The sequence below is a fragment of the Parasteatoda tepidariorum genome, chromosome 11 (assembly GCF_982258835.1).
Source record: "Parasteatoda tepidariorum strain Cologne lab strain chromosome 11, Ptep-v5.0, whole genome shotgun sequence".
NCBI classification, from domain to species: Eukaryota; Metazoa; Arthropoda; class Arachnida; order Araneae; family Theridiidae; genus Parasteatoda; species Parasteatoda tepidariorum.
In genome coordinates, this window is record NC_141765.1 from 47,311,336 (window position 1) to 47,332,005 (window position 20,670).

At 40.1% G+C, this 20,670-nt stretch overlaps 1 protein-coding gene across 1 annotated transcript; it reads right to left on the reverse strand.

Moving 5' to 3' along the window:
• Nucleotides 1–14,035: 14,035 nt before the first annotated feature.
• On the reverse strand, nucleotides 14,036–16,829 carry LOC139426977 (uncharacterized). The gene is made up of 2 exons (XM_071187249.2): nucleotides 15,521–16,829; nucleotides 14,036–14,238 (listed from the first exon to the last, which is right to left on the reverse strand). Exons 1-2 carry the CDS (start codon nucleotides 16,827–16,829, stop codon nucleotides 14,036–14,038), a joined length of 1,512 nt encoding a protein of 503 aa, XP_071043350.2.
• Between the last annotated feature and the right edge of the window lie 3,841 nt (nucleotides 16,830–20,670).

The window sequence follows — 20,670 nt, forward strand, 5'->3', positions numbered from 1 at the left end:
ATTCCAAACAAACAGGAAGCCCTGGTGTATCTATCCAAATTTCACTTCCCAGACAAAGACGATACCATCGCGGACCAACCACCTCTACACACACATCACACAAACTCTGAACCACACGCGGACACAAAGGAGGTGAGAGATGCTCTCTTTGCCTTCCTTACTTCTAAAGCACCAGGTCTAGACGGGCTAGACTTCATGATTTGGAGACGCGTCTTCGAGGCCGACCCGAACATTTTGACTAACTGGGTAAATAAATGCTTAACACTAAATCATTTTCCAAACAACCTAAAATCAGCCACCGTCGTGTACTTCGCCAAACCTGGCAAGGACACGACACAACCAGACGCTTATAGACCGATCTGCCTTCTACCAACATTAGGCAAACTATTAGAGAAAATAATAAACCAACGACTAATTCACTTTTTAGAAACCAACAATAAGCTCAGTGATAAACAATTCGGCTTCCGAGAAGGCAGATCAACGGAATCAGCACTTAAAATAGTCATTAACGAAGCAAAAACAGCAAAAAAGAACAAAAACTGTAAAAACACTAATTATAAAATGCTAATATCAGTCGACATTAAGGGCGCCCTCGACTCAATACATTGGGACCAAATCATAACAAGACTAAATGATCTCAACTGCCCTAAGCAGTTAGTAAACTTAATTAACAGTTATCTAACCAATAGATCAATCGAATTTGACGGCGGTCTAGGACAAACTAAACTTAAAACCTATAAGGGGTGCCCACAGGGGTCATGCCTAGGCCCACTCCTGTGGTTAATTATCGTGGAAATTTTCCTGCAAGACTTAAATCAAAACAATGTAAAGACAATAGCATTCGTGGATGACTACGGTTTCATCATATCAGGCAATAAACGTAATGAAGTAGAAACTAACGCCAATATGGCCATGAACACCTTTAACGATTTTTGTAATAAATATCACCTCAATCTCTCAATTAGCAAATGTAACTTTATGACTTTTAAAAACCCGTTTAAACAAAGACCACCAATAGTTAAGATTAAAAACCAATACATTAAATCAGTAACTTCAATTAAATACCTAGGGGTCGTCCTAGACCAACATATTAACTTTCTCGAACATATTAAATCACTTAGGGCAAAAGCCCTGGAGGTGAAATGGACCACTTTCTATGGATCCGGTCGTCGGTACTGCGGGAGGACGAAAGCAAGGATCTGCCATGCTTTTCCGGAGACCACGTTTCTTAACAAGATTATATATATATATATATATATATATATATATATATATATATATATATATATATATATATATATATATATATATATATATATATATATATATATATATATATATATATATATATATATATATATATATATATATATATATATATATATATATATATATATATATATATATATATATATATATATATATATATATATATATATATATTTCCAGCCGCATTGCAAGTAATTAACAGAACTAAACAAGGCTGACCGAATGTCACTCCCACAAAAATAATTACTGTGATGTGACTAACTTAAAATTGTGTTTATTGTATATATGTCTAAATAATATCGCTAGTCTATATGTTAACCACACACCACACAAACACACACTCAACCACGGACTGGCTCAGAATAGCAGCCAACGTGGTTGATCAACACACACGCCTTCACCACTGACCATACAGGCAGTGCGCCCGGAGCTCTTCAGCTACCCGTGGAGGTCATAGATGTCAAAAAAAAATTGTGTTGTGGCTAGCTAGTAAATATTGTAACGTGTTTGCTGTGACAGTGTTTTTATTTGTAATGCCGCTAGTCTCTATGTTCTTTCCAGATGATACTGATGCAGGGGTAAGGTAAGATCCACAATAATATGTTATTTAATGTAATTAATTAGTTTAACCTAAGCAACGTAATAGTTTTAATCACATAATAAGCTAAGTAATTATAATAAGTAATAGTTCAAGCTACGTAATAGCTTCAATCCATAACATATTAAAGATTTAAAAGCTTAATTTTCTTTATCTAATAGTATTAATTAATTGTAAAACATAATCAAGTGCTATTAATTCGTAATCATTTGAATAAGTATCCTATGGATAATAGTAACTTAATTTGTAATTAGTTTCGCAAGAGTTCTTTAATATTAATCTTAATTAAAATAGCACTTTAGCAATAGAACTTAAAAATTGTATTTTATATGTATTAACCCCCTTCCCTTGCGGGCTTTATTGGGTCTGTAGGGTTGTAGGATTGGGCATTAGGTGCACGGGACCGTACACGACGCTTCTGGGTGATGGCTGTGTGCTTTCTGCGTCCGACGGGCCTCGGTCCTGACGACCTCCGGAGTGCGAGGGAGAAGTAGTTACGCGGGGGCCGCGAAAAGCTGCAAACCCGCTTCGCGGGTCGGCTGGCCACCTGCGGTGAATAAGCACCATCCTTATAGCTAACCCCTAACATTGTGTTATGATATGTAGCCAACCCCATGTTCGTTATGGACAAACCTGTCTTTGGTGGCCCACCAACCTTTCATAATGAGTGTAAACAAGCCCTACTAGCAACAAAAAACGGGCCACCAATCTATTTTGATGAGGAGGATGTTTATGACCCCCACGCTGCTGAGGGCACCCAGAGTGGTCAGGTATCAACCCCAGTTTCAAAAAGAACGCGTTCAAACGATTGCAGTGGTTCAATTGAGCCGACCTTAATGCCATAAGAGCACATATGGGATCACTTTAATATACTAGAGAGAATAGGCAACACTAAGAACAGAGGTCGATACTCACTGTCCGAATATAACAGAGTGAACTTCAACATTATCATTAATGAACTAAGACAGGAATATCGTAACCTTAGTGCTCTGGCATCCAGGGAAAATACCACTGCAAAGAGACAGGTTGACGACTGATTGATTGATTGATTGAATGTAGGGTTTAGTGGCACAAGGTCCAAATGAGGACATGCTGCGCCAAACAATATGGTGAAACAGTTCAAACGTATGAGTGAATGCGGAATGTTAATTGCAGCACAATTAAAACTGATAAAACAGTACAAAGTGAATAAAACAAGATAAAAGTATGAATACAATATGAAACGCGCGAAATACTAAGTAAAATGAGCAAAGGTGATAAGAGTGTATAAAACAGTAGATGTGTTAAAACTTTTATATGCAGTTAAAAATACCAACGGCACGTAAAAATGCAGAAATGTTCGGATGGTGAATCCCATCCAACAAATCTTGCATGCATAAAATAGAACTTCCAAAAAACTTTAAACGATGTTGATTAAAACATGAACACGTTATTAAAATATGATGAATTGTGAGAGGAACGTTACAAGTACTGCATTCAGGGGGAGGTTCTCCGAATAGTAAATGGAGATGCGTTAACCGGGTGTGACCGATTCGGAGGCGGTTGAGCTTCACATCAGCACTGCGCAAACGCAGCACTGGCAAACTGTCTAAATCAGATTTAATGTTATGTAATTTATTAAAGACTTTGAGGTCCCATTGTTGTTGCCATATTGATGTTACAAATTTTCGGATGTGTATCTTCACATCGGCGAAAGGTATGGACAATGATAAGACAGATGTGGCAGATCATGCAGCTGAGTCAGCTCGTTCATTCCCTGGAATACCAACATGACTTGGTACCCAGCAAAATATTATCTCGAAGCCATTCTTCTGAAGAGTGATTAACAAATGAATGATGATACATAAAATTGGATGACTATCATAGTGAAACTTTTCTAGTTGGTTCAAAACGCTCATACTATCGGAGTATAGGCAATACTTCCGAGTAGAGCGTGAGGAAATTAGACGTAGTGCCATAAGGATAGCCACAGCTTCAGCAGTGAAGACCGAGCAAATATCTGGGATTTTATAGCTAAATGTATCATCAGCGATGATGACCCCGCATCCTACATATCCGGCAGATTTTGAACCGTCTGTATAAATCGGTACATGATGTGAATATTGGTGACGATGTGCAGTGAAAAGTGTATGAAAAATGCAGGGTGTAACGTTGGCTTTATCGTGTAACTTGAAAAGGGAAATAGATTGGTATGGTGAAATGGTCCATGGTGGTATGAGAAAGTGATCCACTGATTGTGATGGTAATTCACAAATATCGAATGATTGGATAAGTGAGCGTGTGCGAGCATGAAGTGGGGGAATGTGTGATGGTCTAGCAATATACAGTCGCTCCAAGCTTGATGAAATAACATCATGCTTTAAAGGATGCGATTTAGAGGACATGATACTAAAGTAATATGTAAGAGACAGCTGGATGCGACGTAGATATAATGGTATCTGGTGACATACAACATATAAGCTTTCAACCGGGGAAGTACGAAATGCTCCGGAACATATGCGTAAAGCAGTATGATGTACTGTGTCCAAGATTCGTAAGTTAGAGGTGGTTGCAGTACCATAAACAACGCATGCATAATCAAGCCGTGAAAGTATCAGGGCCCGATAAATGCGTAAAAGTGCTACGCGATCCGCTCCCCAGTACGTATTTGAGAGAACACGCAACATATTCAGTTTTTGCTCGCATCGCTTTCGTAATTGTTTGATGTGAGGGATAAAAGTTAACTTGCTATCAAAGGTGACTCCTAAAAATTTTGCATGTGGTACAACTGGTATAGCAATGTTATGAATGAAAATGACAGGGTCATTATGAAGTGCGCGTTTCCGACAGAAATGAATGCATGAACTTTTAGAAGGTGAGAGGGTATGGCCATTATGATCACACCAGTCTAAAATTTTATTCACTGCTAACTGAAGTTGTCGCTCGATGATTCTCATGTCGGATCCCGAACATGAGATTTGTAGATCATCAACATATAGAGAGCCAAAGACAGCAGGTTGCAGTACGTTTAAAACTAGTGAAATATGAACGATGAACAATATGACACTTAGCACACTGCCCTGAGGAACACCCTCAGCCTGAATATATAGGTCAGAAAAGTTGGATCCAAGCTTAACACGAAAATAGCGTCGGAGCAAGAAATTTTTTATGAAAATTGGCAAACGACCACGGAGACCCATATCAAACAGTGCCTTCAGAATTCCATATCTCCAGGTCCGATCATAGGCTTTCTCGATATCAAAAAAGATAGAGACTAGATGATTGCGCCGGACAAAAGCATTGCGAATTCTAGACTCAAGAGCAACGATGTTGTCAATTGTGGATCTTCCCTTACGAAAACCACTCTGAAAGTTTGGTATGAGGTACCATACGCTCAAGCGTTTTACCAAGACAGCTGGTTAGTGCTATAGGGCGATAGTTAATGGGCTCTTTTGGATCTTTTCCTTGCTTTAATATGGGTATTACAATGGCTTCACGCCAACTCGACGGGTACATCTGCTCTGTCCATATTCTGTTGAATAGGGCAAGAATATTCTTTAAAGACCTCGTGTCCAAGTGGCGGAACATTTTATATGTAATCCCATCAGGACCTGGACTTGTGTTGGAAGATCTAAACAGTGCTCTCTTTAGTTCAGGAAGGGTGAAAGTACAATTGTATGATGTGAATTGGCGGCTGTTAAAATTAATAGATTGGCTTTCAGCGTTACTTTTGTGTAGTTGAAATGTTGTGCTATAATTGTCTGGACTTGAGGTAGCTGCAAATGTTTCGCCTAAAATGTTACATACCTCCATGGGAGACGAGTATTTGATGCCGTTTATCTCAAACACTGGATAATGAAAGTCCCGGTAAATACCATTTGCTCTCTTTACTCTTGACCAGACTTGGGTCGGAGATGTCGACGATGTAATAGAGGAAACATATCTCGACCAACTATCTCTCTGACTCTTATGTCGGACCTTGCGGGCAAAGGCTTTAGCTCGTTTAAAAGCTAGAAGATTCGTTGTTGTTGGGGTACGGCGGAAGATGTTCCAAAGGCGTCTTTGATCTTTATAAGCAGTGGCACATTCCTCATTCCACCAAGGCTTGCGATGGCGGGGAGGTGAAGTGGAGGTCTTTGGTATACTCTCTTCAGCTGCGTGTATAATTACAGACGTAACATTATCAACAGTTGTATTTATAGTATTAGAGGTAACGAGGGAATCAGTGATCTGTGCAAGTTTAGTAAACAAACTCCAGTTAGCGCGATGATAGATGAATACTGGTGGTCTAGGAGTAATAGGTGCAGTAGCAGAATATGAAACAACGAGGGGAAAGTGATCACTGTTGTGTAAGTCATTGTCTACAGAAAATTGAGTAAAAGGTAAGAGGTCTGATGAGCAGAAAGCCAAATCAATGGAATCGAATGTTCGTGTGGGCGCATGAAAGTATGTTTCTTCGCCTTGGTTTAGCAGGCAAAGGTCATGGTCTTCAATGAGTTTTTCGATTTTTCGACCCCGATCATTGGAGTCAGAACTGCCCCACAATACACTATGGCCATTAAAATCTCCTAATAAAATGTGAGGCTTAGGTAATTGATTAATCAAGCAATTCAAATCAGTTTGTGAAATCGAGTCATTGGGTGGTAAATAAATGGAACATATGGTGATGAGAACATTGATATGAATCTGAATAGCAATAGCCTGTAATGAGGTTGTCAATGGAATGCTAATGAAAGGTAAGTTATTTGTAGTTAAAATCGCAACACCACCATGTGGTCGGTTGTGATCATCGCAGTCGTTACGGAAACACGAGTAATTACGCAAGTGAAACTTGTCTGATGATTTTAAAAGTGTTTCTTGAAATAAAATACACGTAGGTTGATATCGAGAGACTATCTCTCTGACATCAGTTGATTTATTGCGAATGCCACGACAGTTCCACGAAATAAGCGTAAATGCCATTATGTTGTGGATTGTGAGATTTGCATGATCTCTTGATTAGTCGGAGGACAATCTAAAATGCTTTCTTCGTCTTCAGAGAGATAAATGGACACTTCATAGTCCTCTTCAAGATTTTGTAAAACTCCAGAAGCTGAATTGGCATACTGGAGATACTTCGGATCTTTTTTCTTTTTCGTTTGTCCAGGACGTTGACGTACTGTTTGGGGCTTTGTGTCTATGCGTTGTTGTTTCTTCGGAAATTTATCATATTGATCTAATTTAGCTGCCTTGGAAGGTGGAGAATTGGTCGAGGTAGAACTGCGTGATGAGGTTGCTTGATTCGAAACATTAGGTTTTGATGCTCCAAAATGAAATGTAGGCTGTTTGGTAGATGTTAGCGTGAAAGGAGTATCAGTTTGTGTGCTGACAGAGCAGTAGGTTGCTTTTACAGCTGCAGAATAGGATACGCCCGGACGGGGAGTTTGAGCGGTAACCATTCGCCTTGCTTCATTAAAAGTCAAATTTTGCATGACTTTAATGGTCTGAATTTCTTTTTCTTGTGACCATTTTGGACAATTCCTGGAGTAGGCCGCATGATCACCCTTGCAATTGATGCAAAGGGGCGGTAACTCACAGGAAGTATCGTCATGGCCACAACCAGAACAGCGAGCACAAATGGGTGTGCTACGACAAGAGGCCTTTGAGTGACCAAACCTTTGACACTGGAAACATCTCAAAGGGTTTGGCATGTATGGTCTAACCGGACAGTTATACCAGGCAAGCTTGACTTCAGATGGCAACTTCAGAGTAGCGAAAGTAAGAATGAGATGTTTCGTGGGAACGAGTTGGCCATTCCTACGAACCTTAATTCTTCTTACAGCAATAACATGTTGATCGCGCAATTCATCTACAATCATTTCTTCTGTGTCATCAATAAATTCTGATTGCGATATCACCCCTCGTGAGGTGTTCAGAGTCTTATGAGGTGTGACGTTTACTGAAAACGAACATATACTTTTACAGGTTGATAGAGTAGTCGCTAGTTTTTCAGATGATACCTGTACTAAGAGGTCACCTGATCGTAATTTTCGAACAGACGTTACTTCTCCTAAAACAGAGATAAGAGCTTTGTGTATCAAAAATGGGGATATTTTACTAAACGAAGTGTTAGAAACAGTGGGATTTAACAATGCTATATTAAAATAACGAGCATATTCACACCGGTGATAAAGGTGTTCCGCTGTTTTTGCTATGGTGTGCAGAACTAAACACCTTGCCGTCATTTTCCGCCATAGAAAATTTCAAAGACTTCAACTACCAGCGGCACCACCCACCACGGAGTCCAACTAAGGGGATGCAGACAACATATTGGTTCTAACGCCAATACGTTACATACACCAATGCTAGCCAATAGTTATACGCCCGCGAGTCACCCCTGAAGCAGCCTCCACCCTTAACGAGGTGCCCAGCAAGTGACCCCGGACTTGACCTAAGCCAACAGATGATGTTCGTGGCAAGCCGGTTGATGCATACAGGCCAATATGCACCTCCCGTTTACCTGAAGCAAGGGCCGAAGCAGTGTATTGGGGTACCAAGATGCCCCTCAACTACCAGGATCCCCTTTTCCAGGGACACGGGTCTCCACGCGGGTGGTCTCTTCCCATCTATGTCCAACACAACAGAGTGGTAATCAAACACAGATGACAAGCCCTCACCAGTATATTTGGCAACCACGACAAGGGGGAAGAGAAAGGGGAAAGTAGGAGTAAAGGGAGAGGAAAACGAAGGGAGGACAGATCACTAGGGTACCCCGGGGCGTGACTCCCTGTGTTTACCTAAAGAAGGTAAACCCCCTCAGGGGGACAGGTTGACGACAGACAAAAAACAGTTAACAAACGTATTCAAACAAACCAGGTAGAGCCGGACGTAAATGATCTCAAGCAAATCTTGCTAAACACGGAGAACTTAAAAGCCCAACTAAGTAGAAACAACGAATTGTTGGCTGCCATAAGTGAGAAACCTAACGAACCCACAACCCCATCCACCTATGCACAGGCAGCACAACAGAACCAAAAAACAGCTCTACTCCCAAACCCCAAAATCCCAACCACTGTCAACTTGCCAATTCCCCCCCAACAGGACAAACAGGATATAATTAGGAATCTGACCACCCTGAAAACCTCAGCAGCAATAAACAAGATTAACGTTAATCCTAAAGGCATTTCAATTAACTGTAACACTGATACAGATAAAACCCAACTAATAAAGAATTTGGAAGACAACGATTTTACAGTTGTCGTACCAAAACAGAGCAGGCAAAATATTATCATAACAAATGTTCCCACCTACGTAACCACTGATCAACTGTTCAATAAAATCCACCTAACCCTTAACACTAACCAAACTAATTTCCCCATCAATCTGTACAAGGTTAACAGACACAGGACAAACGTCAACTTGCAGCACTGGGTTGTCTCCGTTACAAAGGTGTCTGCAAACATACTCTGTAAACACCAATTCCTCTTTTTTGGCTTAAGTAAATCTAGGGTTTCTAGATTCAATAATATCAAAAGATGCAATAATTGTCAAGACCTTAGACATAGTGAACAACACTGTAACTACAGATCAATATGCATGCATTGTGCAGGTAAACATCACACGCAGAACTGCAAGAACCAAGACTCCTGTGTTTGTTACAACTGCTACTACATGAATGAGTGGTACAAACAGAGCCCAGACTGGTCCCCACTAGACATTTACCACAAGGCAAATGATCATCACTGTCCTACCTACGCATACGTTAAGTACGGCTATTGGCCATAATTTTAATTTCTAACTCCATCCTCCCAACTATCAATTATCTATCCTCAATTTTCAATCCCACAGTTCTTGTTTACCAACCCAGGTACACAACAACTATTTTTATCCACCAATTTAATTAAAACCAGTCAAAGGCTCTGATTGGACCCCATTCATAACTAACACCCTACTTCTATAATTATACTATAATCACATATCCATATTTTCCCCCTTCTTTATATTCGACCAATATAGCTTGAACTTATCCAAATTATTATTAAGAATTATATTGTACTAATCCAATTTATTATCTAGCAAAATATCTTGTGTCAATCCAACTTATAATTTAGCAACATGTTGTGTTTATCCTAACTCACCTTAACTCAACACCGATCAAATAGCAACTTAATCCAAAACAACATTAATATCAGTAACCTAACAATTAAATAATCAACATCCAATAAGTAACCTAAGCAACAAATAACATCAATAACAGTTTTTCCCATTTAAGGTTTAATATGACTAACAAACAAATTAATCAATCTAACAAAACAACAATAAAATGCCTCCAAATTAACTTAAATAACTGCAGAGCGGCAACAGCCCTCTCAGCCAGATACGCCCAAGACAATAACATAGACTTAATATTAATACAAGATCAGTACTTAACCAATAACAAATTATACGGCTTCCCAAACCAGTGGACCACACATCACTCCAATAATAAAGAGGCCTGGCTGGTCATAACTAAAACAACAACAATAAATCTAATACCAGCAACTGAATCAGCCGCCTTTGCAAACTTAACGACATCATTAGGTAACATAATTATCGGCTCGCAGTGCGTCAGGCCACACGCAGATCTATCAACAGCACTACATGAGTGGAGCGGCCTGATTTGGGACAATCCACTCATAATAAGTGCAGATCTAAACGCCAGGCCAACTCAATGGGGCTACACAACAACTGACAATAGAGGAAATCTACTAATAGACTTCAATATTGCCCATGACCTGATTAGACTTAACTTACAAACACCACTAACTACTTTTTATACGCCACACGCGAAGGGTAATCCCGATTTCATATTAGGAAATCGTGGCGGTTCCATATTAGTCAACGACTGGACCGTAAATGATACACATACTGCGAGCGACCATAGATATATCACGTTTAACATTAGCCATTCCTTAATTGCTCCAACTTCAAATCGCCTAAAAACTAATTTTGGCAACCACTCCAAATTTTCTAAACTAATACAGCGCGAGGCCACAGACCTAATAAATAACTGTTACAAAATCGACACAACGATAGAATTAGACGAGTACACCAGGGCTCTAATCAATACGGTTACCACAATAGCAACAAAGATCTATAAGTATAGGAAGGTAAAACACTCAACCACGCCCACATGGTGGACGAACAAACTAAAATATGAAAGAAACAGATTCAATGCTTTAAACAAAAGATTACAAAATAACAAAGATCAAATAGAATCCAAACTAAATAAACTAGAATACAATAAGACAAAAGCCCAATATCGATAACAATTTACAAAAGTCAAGGAAATATCATGGAAGCAATTCTGCAATATGCAATCAGACCCATATGGCGCAGCCTACAAACTGGGCCACAACAAACTGTTTAAACCAACAGACCTAAACCTAAAATTACCAAACAATAATATCCCAAACAGCAGGAAGCCCTGGAGTACCTATCAAGATTTCACTTTCCGGACAAAGACGGTACCATCGCGGACCAACCACCTCTACACAAGCAACACACGAACACTGAACCTCAAGCAGACACAAAGGAGGTGAGGGATGCTCTCTTTGCCTTCCTAACAACCAAAGCACCAGGTCCAGACGGGCTAGACTTCATGATTTGGAGGCGCGTTTTTGAGGCCGAACCGACCATTCTAACTAACTGGATAAACAAATGTTTAAACCTAACCCATTTCCCGAATAATCTAAAATCAGCAACGGTAGTGTTCTTCGCCAAACCTGGCAAAGACACGACACAACCAGACGCGTATCGACCGATCTGCCTTCTACCAACATTAGGCAAACTACTAGAGAAAATCATCAATCAACGATTAATCCACCTCCTAGAATCTAACAATAAACTCAGCAATAACCAATTCGGCTTTCGAGAAGGCAGATCAACAGAGTCAGCTCTAAAAATAGTAATAAACGAGGCTAATACAGCAAAAAAGAACAAGAACTGTAAAAATACCAACTATAAAATGTTAATTTCGGTAGACATTAAGGGCGCCTTCGACTCGATCCACTGGGATCAAATAATAAATAGACTAAATGAGCTAAACTGCCCGAAGCAGTTAGTTAACCAACAGATCAATCCTTTTCGACGGCGGTCTAGGACAAACAGAAATAAATACCTACAAGGGCTGCCCACAGGGTTCATGCCTAGGCCCACTCCTGTGGCTAATTATCGCGGATATATTCCTACAAGATTTTAATCAAGACAACGCAAAAACAATAGATGACTACGGCTTCATCATCACTGGCAAAACGCGAAGCGAATTAGAGACTAACGCTAACAGGGCCATGACAACCTTCAATGATTTCTGCTATAAATATCATTTAAATCTCTCAATTAATAAATGCAATTTTATGACATTCAAAAACTCATTTAAACAAAGGCCACCAATAGTAAGGATAAATAATCAATCTATTAAATCAGTAACTTCAATTAAGTACCTAGGGGTCGTCCTAGACCAGCACACAAACTTCCTAGAACATATTAAATCTTTAAGGGCAAAAGCGCCACAAATATACACAACCAACTAGTCAAACTAGCCCCGAGGACCTGGGGTATTCAAACCAAGCTACTCAAACTCTGGTACCACACGGTAGCAGAGAAAACCCTAACGTACGCATCAGCCGCATGGGGCACCAACTTAAGCAAAACAGCCATCAGTGAACGAAACAAAGTACAAAGACCACTCTTAATAAGATTAGCAAGAAGCTTCAAAAAAGCCTCTAACGCAGCACTTAATGTATTAACAGGCATTCCGCCACTTCACCTGCAAATACTAAAATAATCAATTATAGCAAACGCTTTAAGATTCAACACATCAAACGATCAACACAGTATTAATGCAATAGATTATCAACAGAAAATTAAAAGTAACTGCACACACCCAGCAGAAAAAATAAGCTACAAATATATCTCATTACCACCAAGCACACCAACTGATACAATAACAAATATCTATACTGATGGCTCAAAAACAGAACAAGGAGTAGGTGCAGCATTCTGTGTATACAACAACAATCACTTAACGGACACGTTTAAATTCACACTAAAACAAGACAATACTGTCTTCCAAGCAGAGATCTTAGCAATAAAAGAAGCCCTTAACTGGTTAGAAGCACAAAATTACCGAGAGGCCACAATACACACAGATAGTCTGGCTGGCATGCACGCGCTTATCAAAATAAAACAAAGGGACCCACACGTAGTAGAAACACAAAAACAACTAGTACACCTAGCCAGCAAATGTAACATTAAAATACACTGGGTGGCAGCGCACACAGGCATCATAGGAAACGAATCAGCCGACCAAGCTGCAAAAGACGCTACAGCCGGCAACGGACTACAAGCATCAATTAAACTACCCCCATCAAGTCTTAAAAACAAGACAAAAGCACTCATAGCTAAACTTTGGCAAGAACAATGGACAGAATCAGACAAAGGTCAAACCACTAAAACTTACTACCCAATGGTTAGCTACGATAGGTTAATTGGCCACCCAGCAGTAACGCAATTTTTAACAGGACACGGCTTCTTTCCAACATTCTTGCGCAGAATGCACCTAGTAAACACAGATGAGTGCCCATGCGGCGAACTAGGTTCACCCGAACACTACTTATACGAGTGTCCACTAACCCAACCCAATCATCTAAGAAGACCAAACCCAGCCCACTTAACGGCTTTTGCAGACAGCCTGTCAAACATAAGCATCATACAAAAACTTACCAAAATAATAGAAACAACTAAAACAATAACCGACAATATGTGAGTAGCGGCACACAATACATGCACACCCCACAATCAACCACGGACTGGCTCACAATAGCAGCCAACGTGGTTGATCACCACACACGCCTTCACCACTGACCAGTAGGCAGTGCGTCCGGAGCTCTTCAGCTACCCGTGAAGGTCATATTAATAAATTTAAAAAAAAAAAAGGGTAGTGACAAAGGGCCAGTCTCTCTATAACCATGTCAAAAACGTAATTTTAACCTATCAAAAAGCCAATAATTATTAAACCATGCTAATGATATCTTAACTATTTTTTTTAATCATATAGTAATAACAACCCACAATGACTTAACGTCCTGATAATAATAATAACTTAATAGATCAAACACGATCCAAAGCGATGCGAACTGAAAATAGGGACTAAAATACTTTTCTCATTATTTAGTGAACACCTCCGAATACTTCACGAATGAGTTGGAAGGAATAACCGAAAGGACCTTCCTGGAGGAGGTGGGCCAGTTTTCTAATAGGAAGGGAAGAGGGTGCGTTGGATAAAAGGTAGCACACCGGAGGACAGTCAGTTGCCCCACGGCACATAGGACACCCCTCCAAAGTGCTTATAATTGTGCTTTTTGTATAAATGTCTAAATAATACAGCTAGTCTATATGTTAACCACACACCACACAAACACACACAATCAACCACGGACTGGCTCACAATAGCAGCCAACGTGGTTGATCACCACACACGCCTTCACCACTGACCATATAAGCAGTGCGCCCGGAGCTCTTCAGCTACCCGTGGAGGTCATAGATGTTAAATGTGTCAAAAAAATTGTGTTGTGACTAGCTAGTAATATTGTAACGTGTTTGCTGTGACAGTGTTTTTTTTGTAATGCCGCTAGTCTTTATGTCTCTTCCAGATGATACTGATGCAGGGGTAAGGTAATAATTAACCATAATAAATGTTAATTAATGTAATAATTAGTCTAATTTACAAGCAACCTTAACCTCATTAATCTCTACTTAATAGTTTTAAGTCATAACCTATAATTGACTTAATTAGCATAATTATCTTGTTTAACAGTATTATTAATCTTTAGTACCTAACCAAGTGCTATTAATTCGCAATCATTTGCATTACTGTCGTTAGAGTAACATAAACATTAATTGCAATTAGCTCCGTAAGAGTAATATTAACTTTAATTTTAATCAATATAGCACTTTTAAACTTAAAATTGTATTGTATATGTACTAACCTCCTTCCCTTGCAGGAGCCTGGACAGACGGGCTTTATTGGGTCTGTAGGGTTGTAGGATTGGGCATTAGGTGGGCGGGACCGTACACGACGCTTCTGGGTGACGGCTGTGTGCTTTCCGGGTCCGACGGGCCTCGGTCTTGACGACCTCCGGAGTGTGAGGGAGATGGATTTATGCGGGGGCCGCGAAAAGCAGCAAACCCGCTTCGCGGGTCGGCTGGCCACCTGCGGTGAATAAACACCATCCTTAACTTGACTTAGTCTATTCCCCACGTCAAACTCTAAAATGGTTCACCAATAACATCAATCACTAGCATTTAACCCGTCCTACACCTCTTCGTGGTTCGAGGGTTGATTGATTGAATGTAGAGTTTAATGGCACAAAATCCAAATGTGGACATGCTGCGCCAAACAATATGTTTATACATGTCAAAATTGAAGTGCATACTTATTTTCCTAAATATAATTAAAAATTGATAAAATCATATACAAACAATCAACGGTAGTATTGGAATAAAATCACGTCAAAGTTAAAACACAGTAAAATAGTATAAAAGTAAGAATATCCTTCTAAAAATGAATAAATTCATGAACAGAATAAACTTATATACAATTTAAAATGCCAATAGCACGTAAAAATGCAAAAATGTTCGGATGATGAGAGTCACCTAACAAATCTCCCATAGATAAAATAGAACTGCCAAAAAAGGCAAGACGATGTCTGTTAAAATACGGGCAAGTGATTAAAATATGGTGAATCGAAAGTAAAACATCACAAGTGTTGCATTGAGGAGGTTGTTCACCAAACAACAAATGTAGATGGGTCAGTCTGGTGTGTCCGATTCGCAGACGGGTAAGCTTAACATCTGCACTACGTAGTCGCAACACAGGGAAGGGTTCCAAATTTGACTTATGAGCGTGCAACTTATTATTCACTTGGTTATCCCACTGCTGCTGCCATAAAGATTTTATATACTTTTTAATATGTATTTTTACATCTGAGAATGGTATAGATAAATTTAAAGTAGTAGTAGCAGATCGCGCTGCTGCATCGGCTAAATCATTGCCAGGGATTCCAACGTGACTTGGAACCCAGCAAAATAAAATATCGAAACCATTTTTATGAAGATTAAATAGCAAATGCTGTATAAAACACAAAATGGGATGAGTTTCATTGTCAAAATGGTTGAGTTGGCGCAACACGCTCATACTATCTGAGTAAACGCAGTATTTTCGATTCACACTAGCTGAAATAAGCCTTAATGCCAACAGAATTGCAACTGCCTCAGCGGTGAATACGGAACACATAGTTGGTATTTTATAACTGTAGGTGTCGTCAGCAATAACAATACCACAGCCTACATAGCCAGGACATTTTGAGCCATCTGTGAAAACCGGAACATGTTGACTATATTGATGACGATGAGCTTTGTATAGTTGCTGAAAAATGATAGGCGCAACATGAGATTTACTATGTACATCGAATGGAGAATGAAAATGATATTGTGAAACGTTCCAATGTGGAATAAGCGAGTGATCGACACATTGTGTTGTTGAGTCAAAGATATTGAATGATTGGTTGAGCGAGCACATGCGAGCATTAAAAGGGCGAACATGTGAGGGTCGAGCATCATAAATCCGCTCTAAACTTACTGGAAGTGTTTCACGTTTAAGAGGGTGTGATGTGGATGAGACTACGTGAAAATAATATGTTAGACTGAGCTGCATGCGTCTCAAATCTAGAGGCAATTGGTGACACACAGCATACAGGCTTTCAACTGGAGAAGTACGAAATGCGCCGCTACATATACGCAAGGCAGTATGATGCACTGTATCCAACCTTTTAAGGTGAGAAGCTGAGGCAGTGCCATATACTGCACAAGCATAATCAATACGCGATAGAATAAGTGCTTGATATATCCGTAGTAAGGCAATACGATCTGCACCCCAATGCGTATTTGAAATGCGTATTGCCATGTTAAATCGAGGTTCGAGGGAGTAACGTCCATGGACGGCTAACGTAGATGGAGGGACGGTGAACTGAAGATTGCATTGAGACTTGGTGCTCTCAAGACTTGGATTTTAGATTTTAATTGATTTTGAGAGGTCAAAAAAATTCACTAGTGACTGAGATTTGGATTTTGTTTTAAAAGTGATGTCGGATAGCGAGGAAGAGGTGATTCCAGAGAGTTTTGATGACTCTTTAGAAGTGAGTCAGAAAGAATGGGCGACATCGGGGGCGTTCCTGAGGGAGAAGTTCTGCAGATTTATGGAAAAACACGTTAAGAAATTGAGTGTGGTTGAGCATTCACAACTATGGTCGATCATGTTAGACTACGGAGACCTTCTCAGCAGGCATACATGAAGGGCTCCACTACGAGGCCGAAGAAGCACTAAAAATTGCACTAAAACGCAATAACAAAAAGAAAAGCACTTATGCTGAAGTGCTGAAGAGAAATGGCCCATATGGGGGAGCCGAAAGTAACAGCAGATTACTGCGTCAAAATTACCAAGTGTGAGGATGGTGACCCGATACAGCTTATTAAAGAGAATCTGGATCCGAGTAAACTCAAAATCAGTATCAAGAGGATCAAAAAGACCAAAGACGGAGGAGCGCTCATAAAACTCGAAAAGGAAAGTGATACTCGAAAAATAGCAAGCGAATTTATTAACAACACCGAGTTGAGTAATAATTTTTACTGCCAGGTAGTCAAGAGATGGAGGCCAAGACTGATTTTGTACTGAATTGAAGAGGGTTATGAAAAAGAGGATCTTGCATCCAAACCAAAGGAAGCAAATAAGGAACTCGAAGACGCAGACCTAGAGACCTTATTCTCAATCAGTGGAAGAAAAGGCACTCACTGGGTCCTTAGGCTTGATCCTCATTCATTCTCGAGCATAATTAAAAGAGGACGTGTCAGACTTGGTTGGCACTCCTATAAGGCCAGTGAATACCTGCGGCCGCTGAGATGTTATAGGTGCAACAGGCTCGGCCATATTTCTCGAGACTGTGGGCGCGAAGAATCCTGCTCCAACTGTGGTCTGAGCGGGCTTAAGGAAGACGAGTGTCAAAATAAGAGTAACTGCATTAACTGTAAGGAGGCTAATACGAGATTCCATTTTAGTCTCAACACAAATCATTGTGCGCACCAACAAAGATATCCCTCGATTCAGTGGGCGAAGGGACTAATCCAGAGACGGACCAGATACCACACTTAGGTCCAGAAGACGTTCCGGAATTGTGAGCCCAAGGCGATACTCAACCTATGTGACACCACCTCAAGAAAATGTATTGCGAGCTGAGTCTCATTTGATTTCAATTTTGTTTTAACTGATTTATTGCTTTTAAATGTTTTAATTGATTTTAATAAAGTATTTGGTGGAGGGGCAAGACGCTTTGCGGGCCTTCTGCCTGGAGGCTGCTTGATGGATCTCAGTGGATGACGCTCAACCGCTGTCGACCCAGACTTGTTGCCTCGACTTTGACGTCGTTTCACTCTTGTTGCATCCCTATCGGGATCTTCCAGGCCTCCTTTGCCATCTGACGCGGCAATTGTGCTCAAATCATGCGTGACTCGGGACCATGTACCTTTGGGTCCACCTTCTACTCGGCCTCAAGTGACTGGCAGGCTTCGCAACGGCGGGGTATCAAAATTTGGCGTATGGGCAAATTTGCCTAGGTCGCAACACAAATTTCCTTAACTTGTCCTGTGAATGAAGGAGACTCTTAAGATTAATGGCCTCACTTCAATTGTCAAAATCTACTCCGACTCCCTTTCGGGACTTCAGGCACTCGACAGGCCCAGAGAGACTGCTTATATAATAAAGATGATTAAGGAAAATTACAATGACAATATCCGAATGTTCTGGGTGAAAGCACATGTTGGCACTAGAGGAAACGAAGACGCTGACAGGCTAGCTAAACAGGCCTGCGAAAAACCATACATTGATGTTCAGAATTACTCTCCAAAAGAACCATAAGATCTTACCACAGACATAAAAACTTGGAAACATGGCAGCAGAGATGGGACGACCCCCTAATGCAGGGACGTCATACGCATCATGTCATACCCAAAGTTAACATGAATAAACTGCATGCAAACTTTTACTCAAACCAGTTCTTAACCAATCATGGTACCCAAGGAGCCTATCAGGCGAAAGTCCACAGTAAACCATCCAATTGCCGGATTTGTACTAAAAATGAAGACCTTAAACATCTACTACTGGAATGCCCTACATTCCTAAGAGAAAGAGATCAATATTTCCAAAAAACCTAACCTTTACAAACCTAACAAAATATTGGAATCAAAAACAGATAAACACAGGAATACGGGAAATTATCAAAAAAAACATTTTGAAGAAAATACCCCAGAGACTCTGTAGACCTTCCTTGCCAACTCGAATCAGTAAGCCCTGATCTATTGTGCAGAATAACTGATTAAGACCTACATTTAAGTACCTGATTACACTAACGAACCCTAATGCTAAACAGTTTTCCCCTATCCTATCCGACTGTGACCGGTTTCAAACTTATTGTATTTTTCAACTGTCATTCGTGATATTGTAATTTGAACACTGTATAATATCATACTTTCATCTGTCAGATTTCTTGATGTAACGAAATTCCTTGCACATTTAAGTATTCACCTATTATGAACCATCGACCTATTTGATGACATCTTATAATGGGATAAATCTTCTTTGCTTCTGTGAACCCACTTGTACTTTGTAACTGTCATCTATTCATCTGTTTCCAAAATCTTAAACACAAATGTTAATTACGTTGATTATTTGAATTTATCAACTGTCATTCGTAACATTGTAAATTGAACACTGTATAATACTATCTTTTCGTCTGTTGGACTACTTGCTATGATGAAATTCTTAGCACATCTTAGTACTCACCAATAATTCTTTGTACGTATCGTCGTTCTATATGACTGCGATTCTTCTTTACATCTATCTCGATTCGTCATGTGTATCTAGTGAACCTGTAAACCGATGATGTAAATTTTGTGTTTCAATAAATCTTTACGCCTTCTAGGACGGGGGCGGGGCTTCAGTGGATTGCGAAGCTGCTCTGTGTGTGCAGCACTCAGATCTGGTATCAGACTAAAACTCCCATTTTAAGTAACTTTATTCAAAAATAAGATCCGTGCTTCACTGGACTTGAGTCTCGCCCAAATCACTGGCCACCCATCTCTTCCAGTGTTGCCATTCGTCGTTGCTAAGCCATACTCTTAAGTGTCCATATCTCTACTGAAGCAGCCACGAACGCCCACAGAGTCACAAGTACTCCCTGAATGCCCCCACGGGGACGGGACATGGTTAAGACTGTCTTAACTTGACTCCTCCGACGATATAACCAAGGAGGACTTGTTGGAGGCACTGATTAACCAGAATGATACTATAGACAGTGAAGATGTCGAGATTAAATTCCCTCTACGAGGTGGAAAAGAAAGAAACAACTGGGTAATCGTGTTTAAGCCGGGATCATTTAATAAGATAATGGAAATGGACAAAATTAATATTAGATGGTGACATTTCTTCCAAGAATCTATTAGGCAGTGTTTCAAGTGCTCCGAACACGGACATCTTGCCAGAGATTGCACCAAAGAAAAAGTCTGCAGGAACTGCTCGCAGCGTGGACATCAGGAGAGAGACTGCACAAAGTGTGAGCACTGCTGAACTGTGCAACAGCCAATAGTAATTACAGGACAACAAATGATGTTAATCGCAGCCCATTCGCCAGATTCACTTGGGGTCTCAGAGCACAAATATTGAAACGAATATATCTCCAGGCAAGCGAGAGAATCAT

Coding starts and splice junctions, on each gene's coding strand:
- LOC139426977 (XM_071187249.2), bottom strand. CDS start 16,829: ATGGCAATACGCATTTCAAATACGCATTGGGGTGCAGATCGTATTGCC. Junction 14,239..15,520: donor ATCTATGGGAGATTTGTTAG/GTGACTCTCATC, acceptor TGTATTATTTAG/ACATTTATACAAAAAGCACA.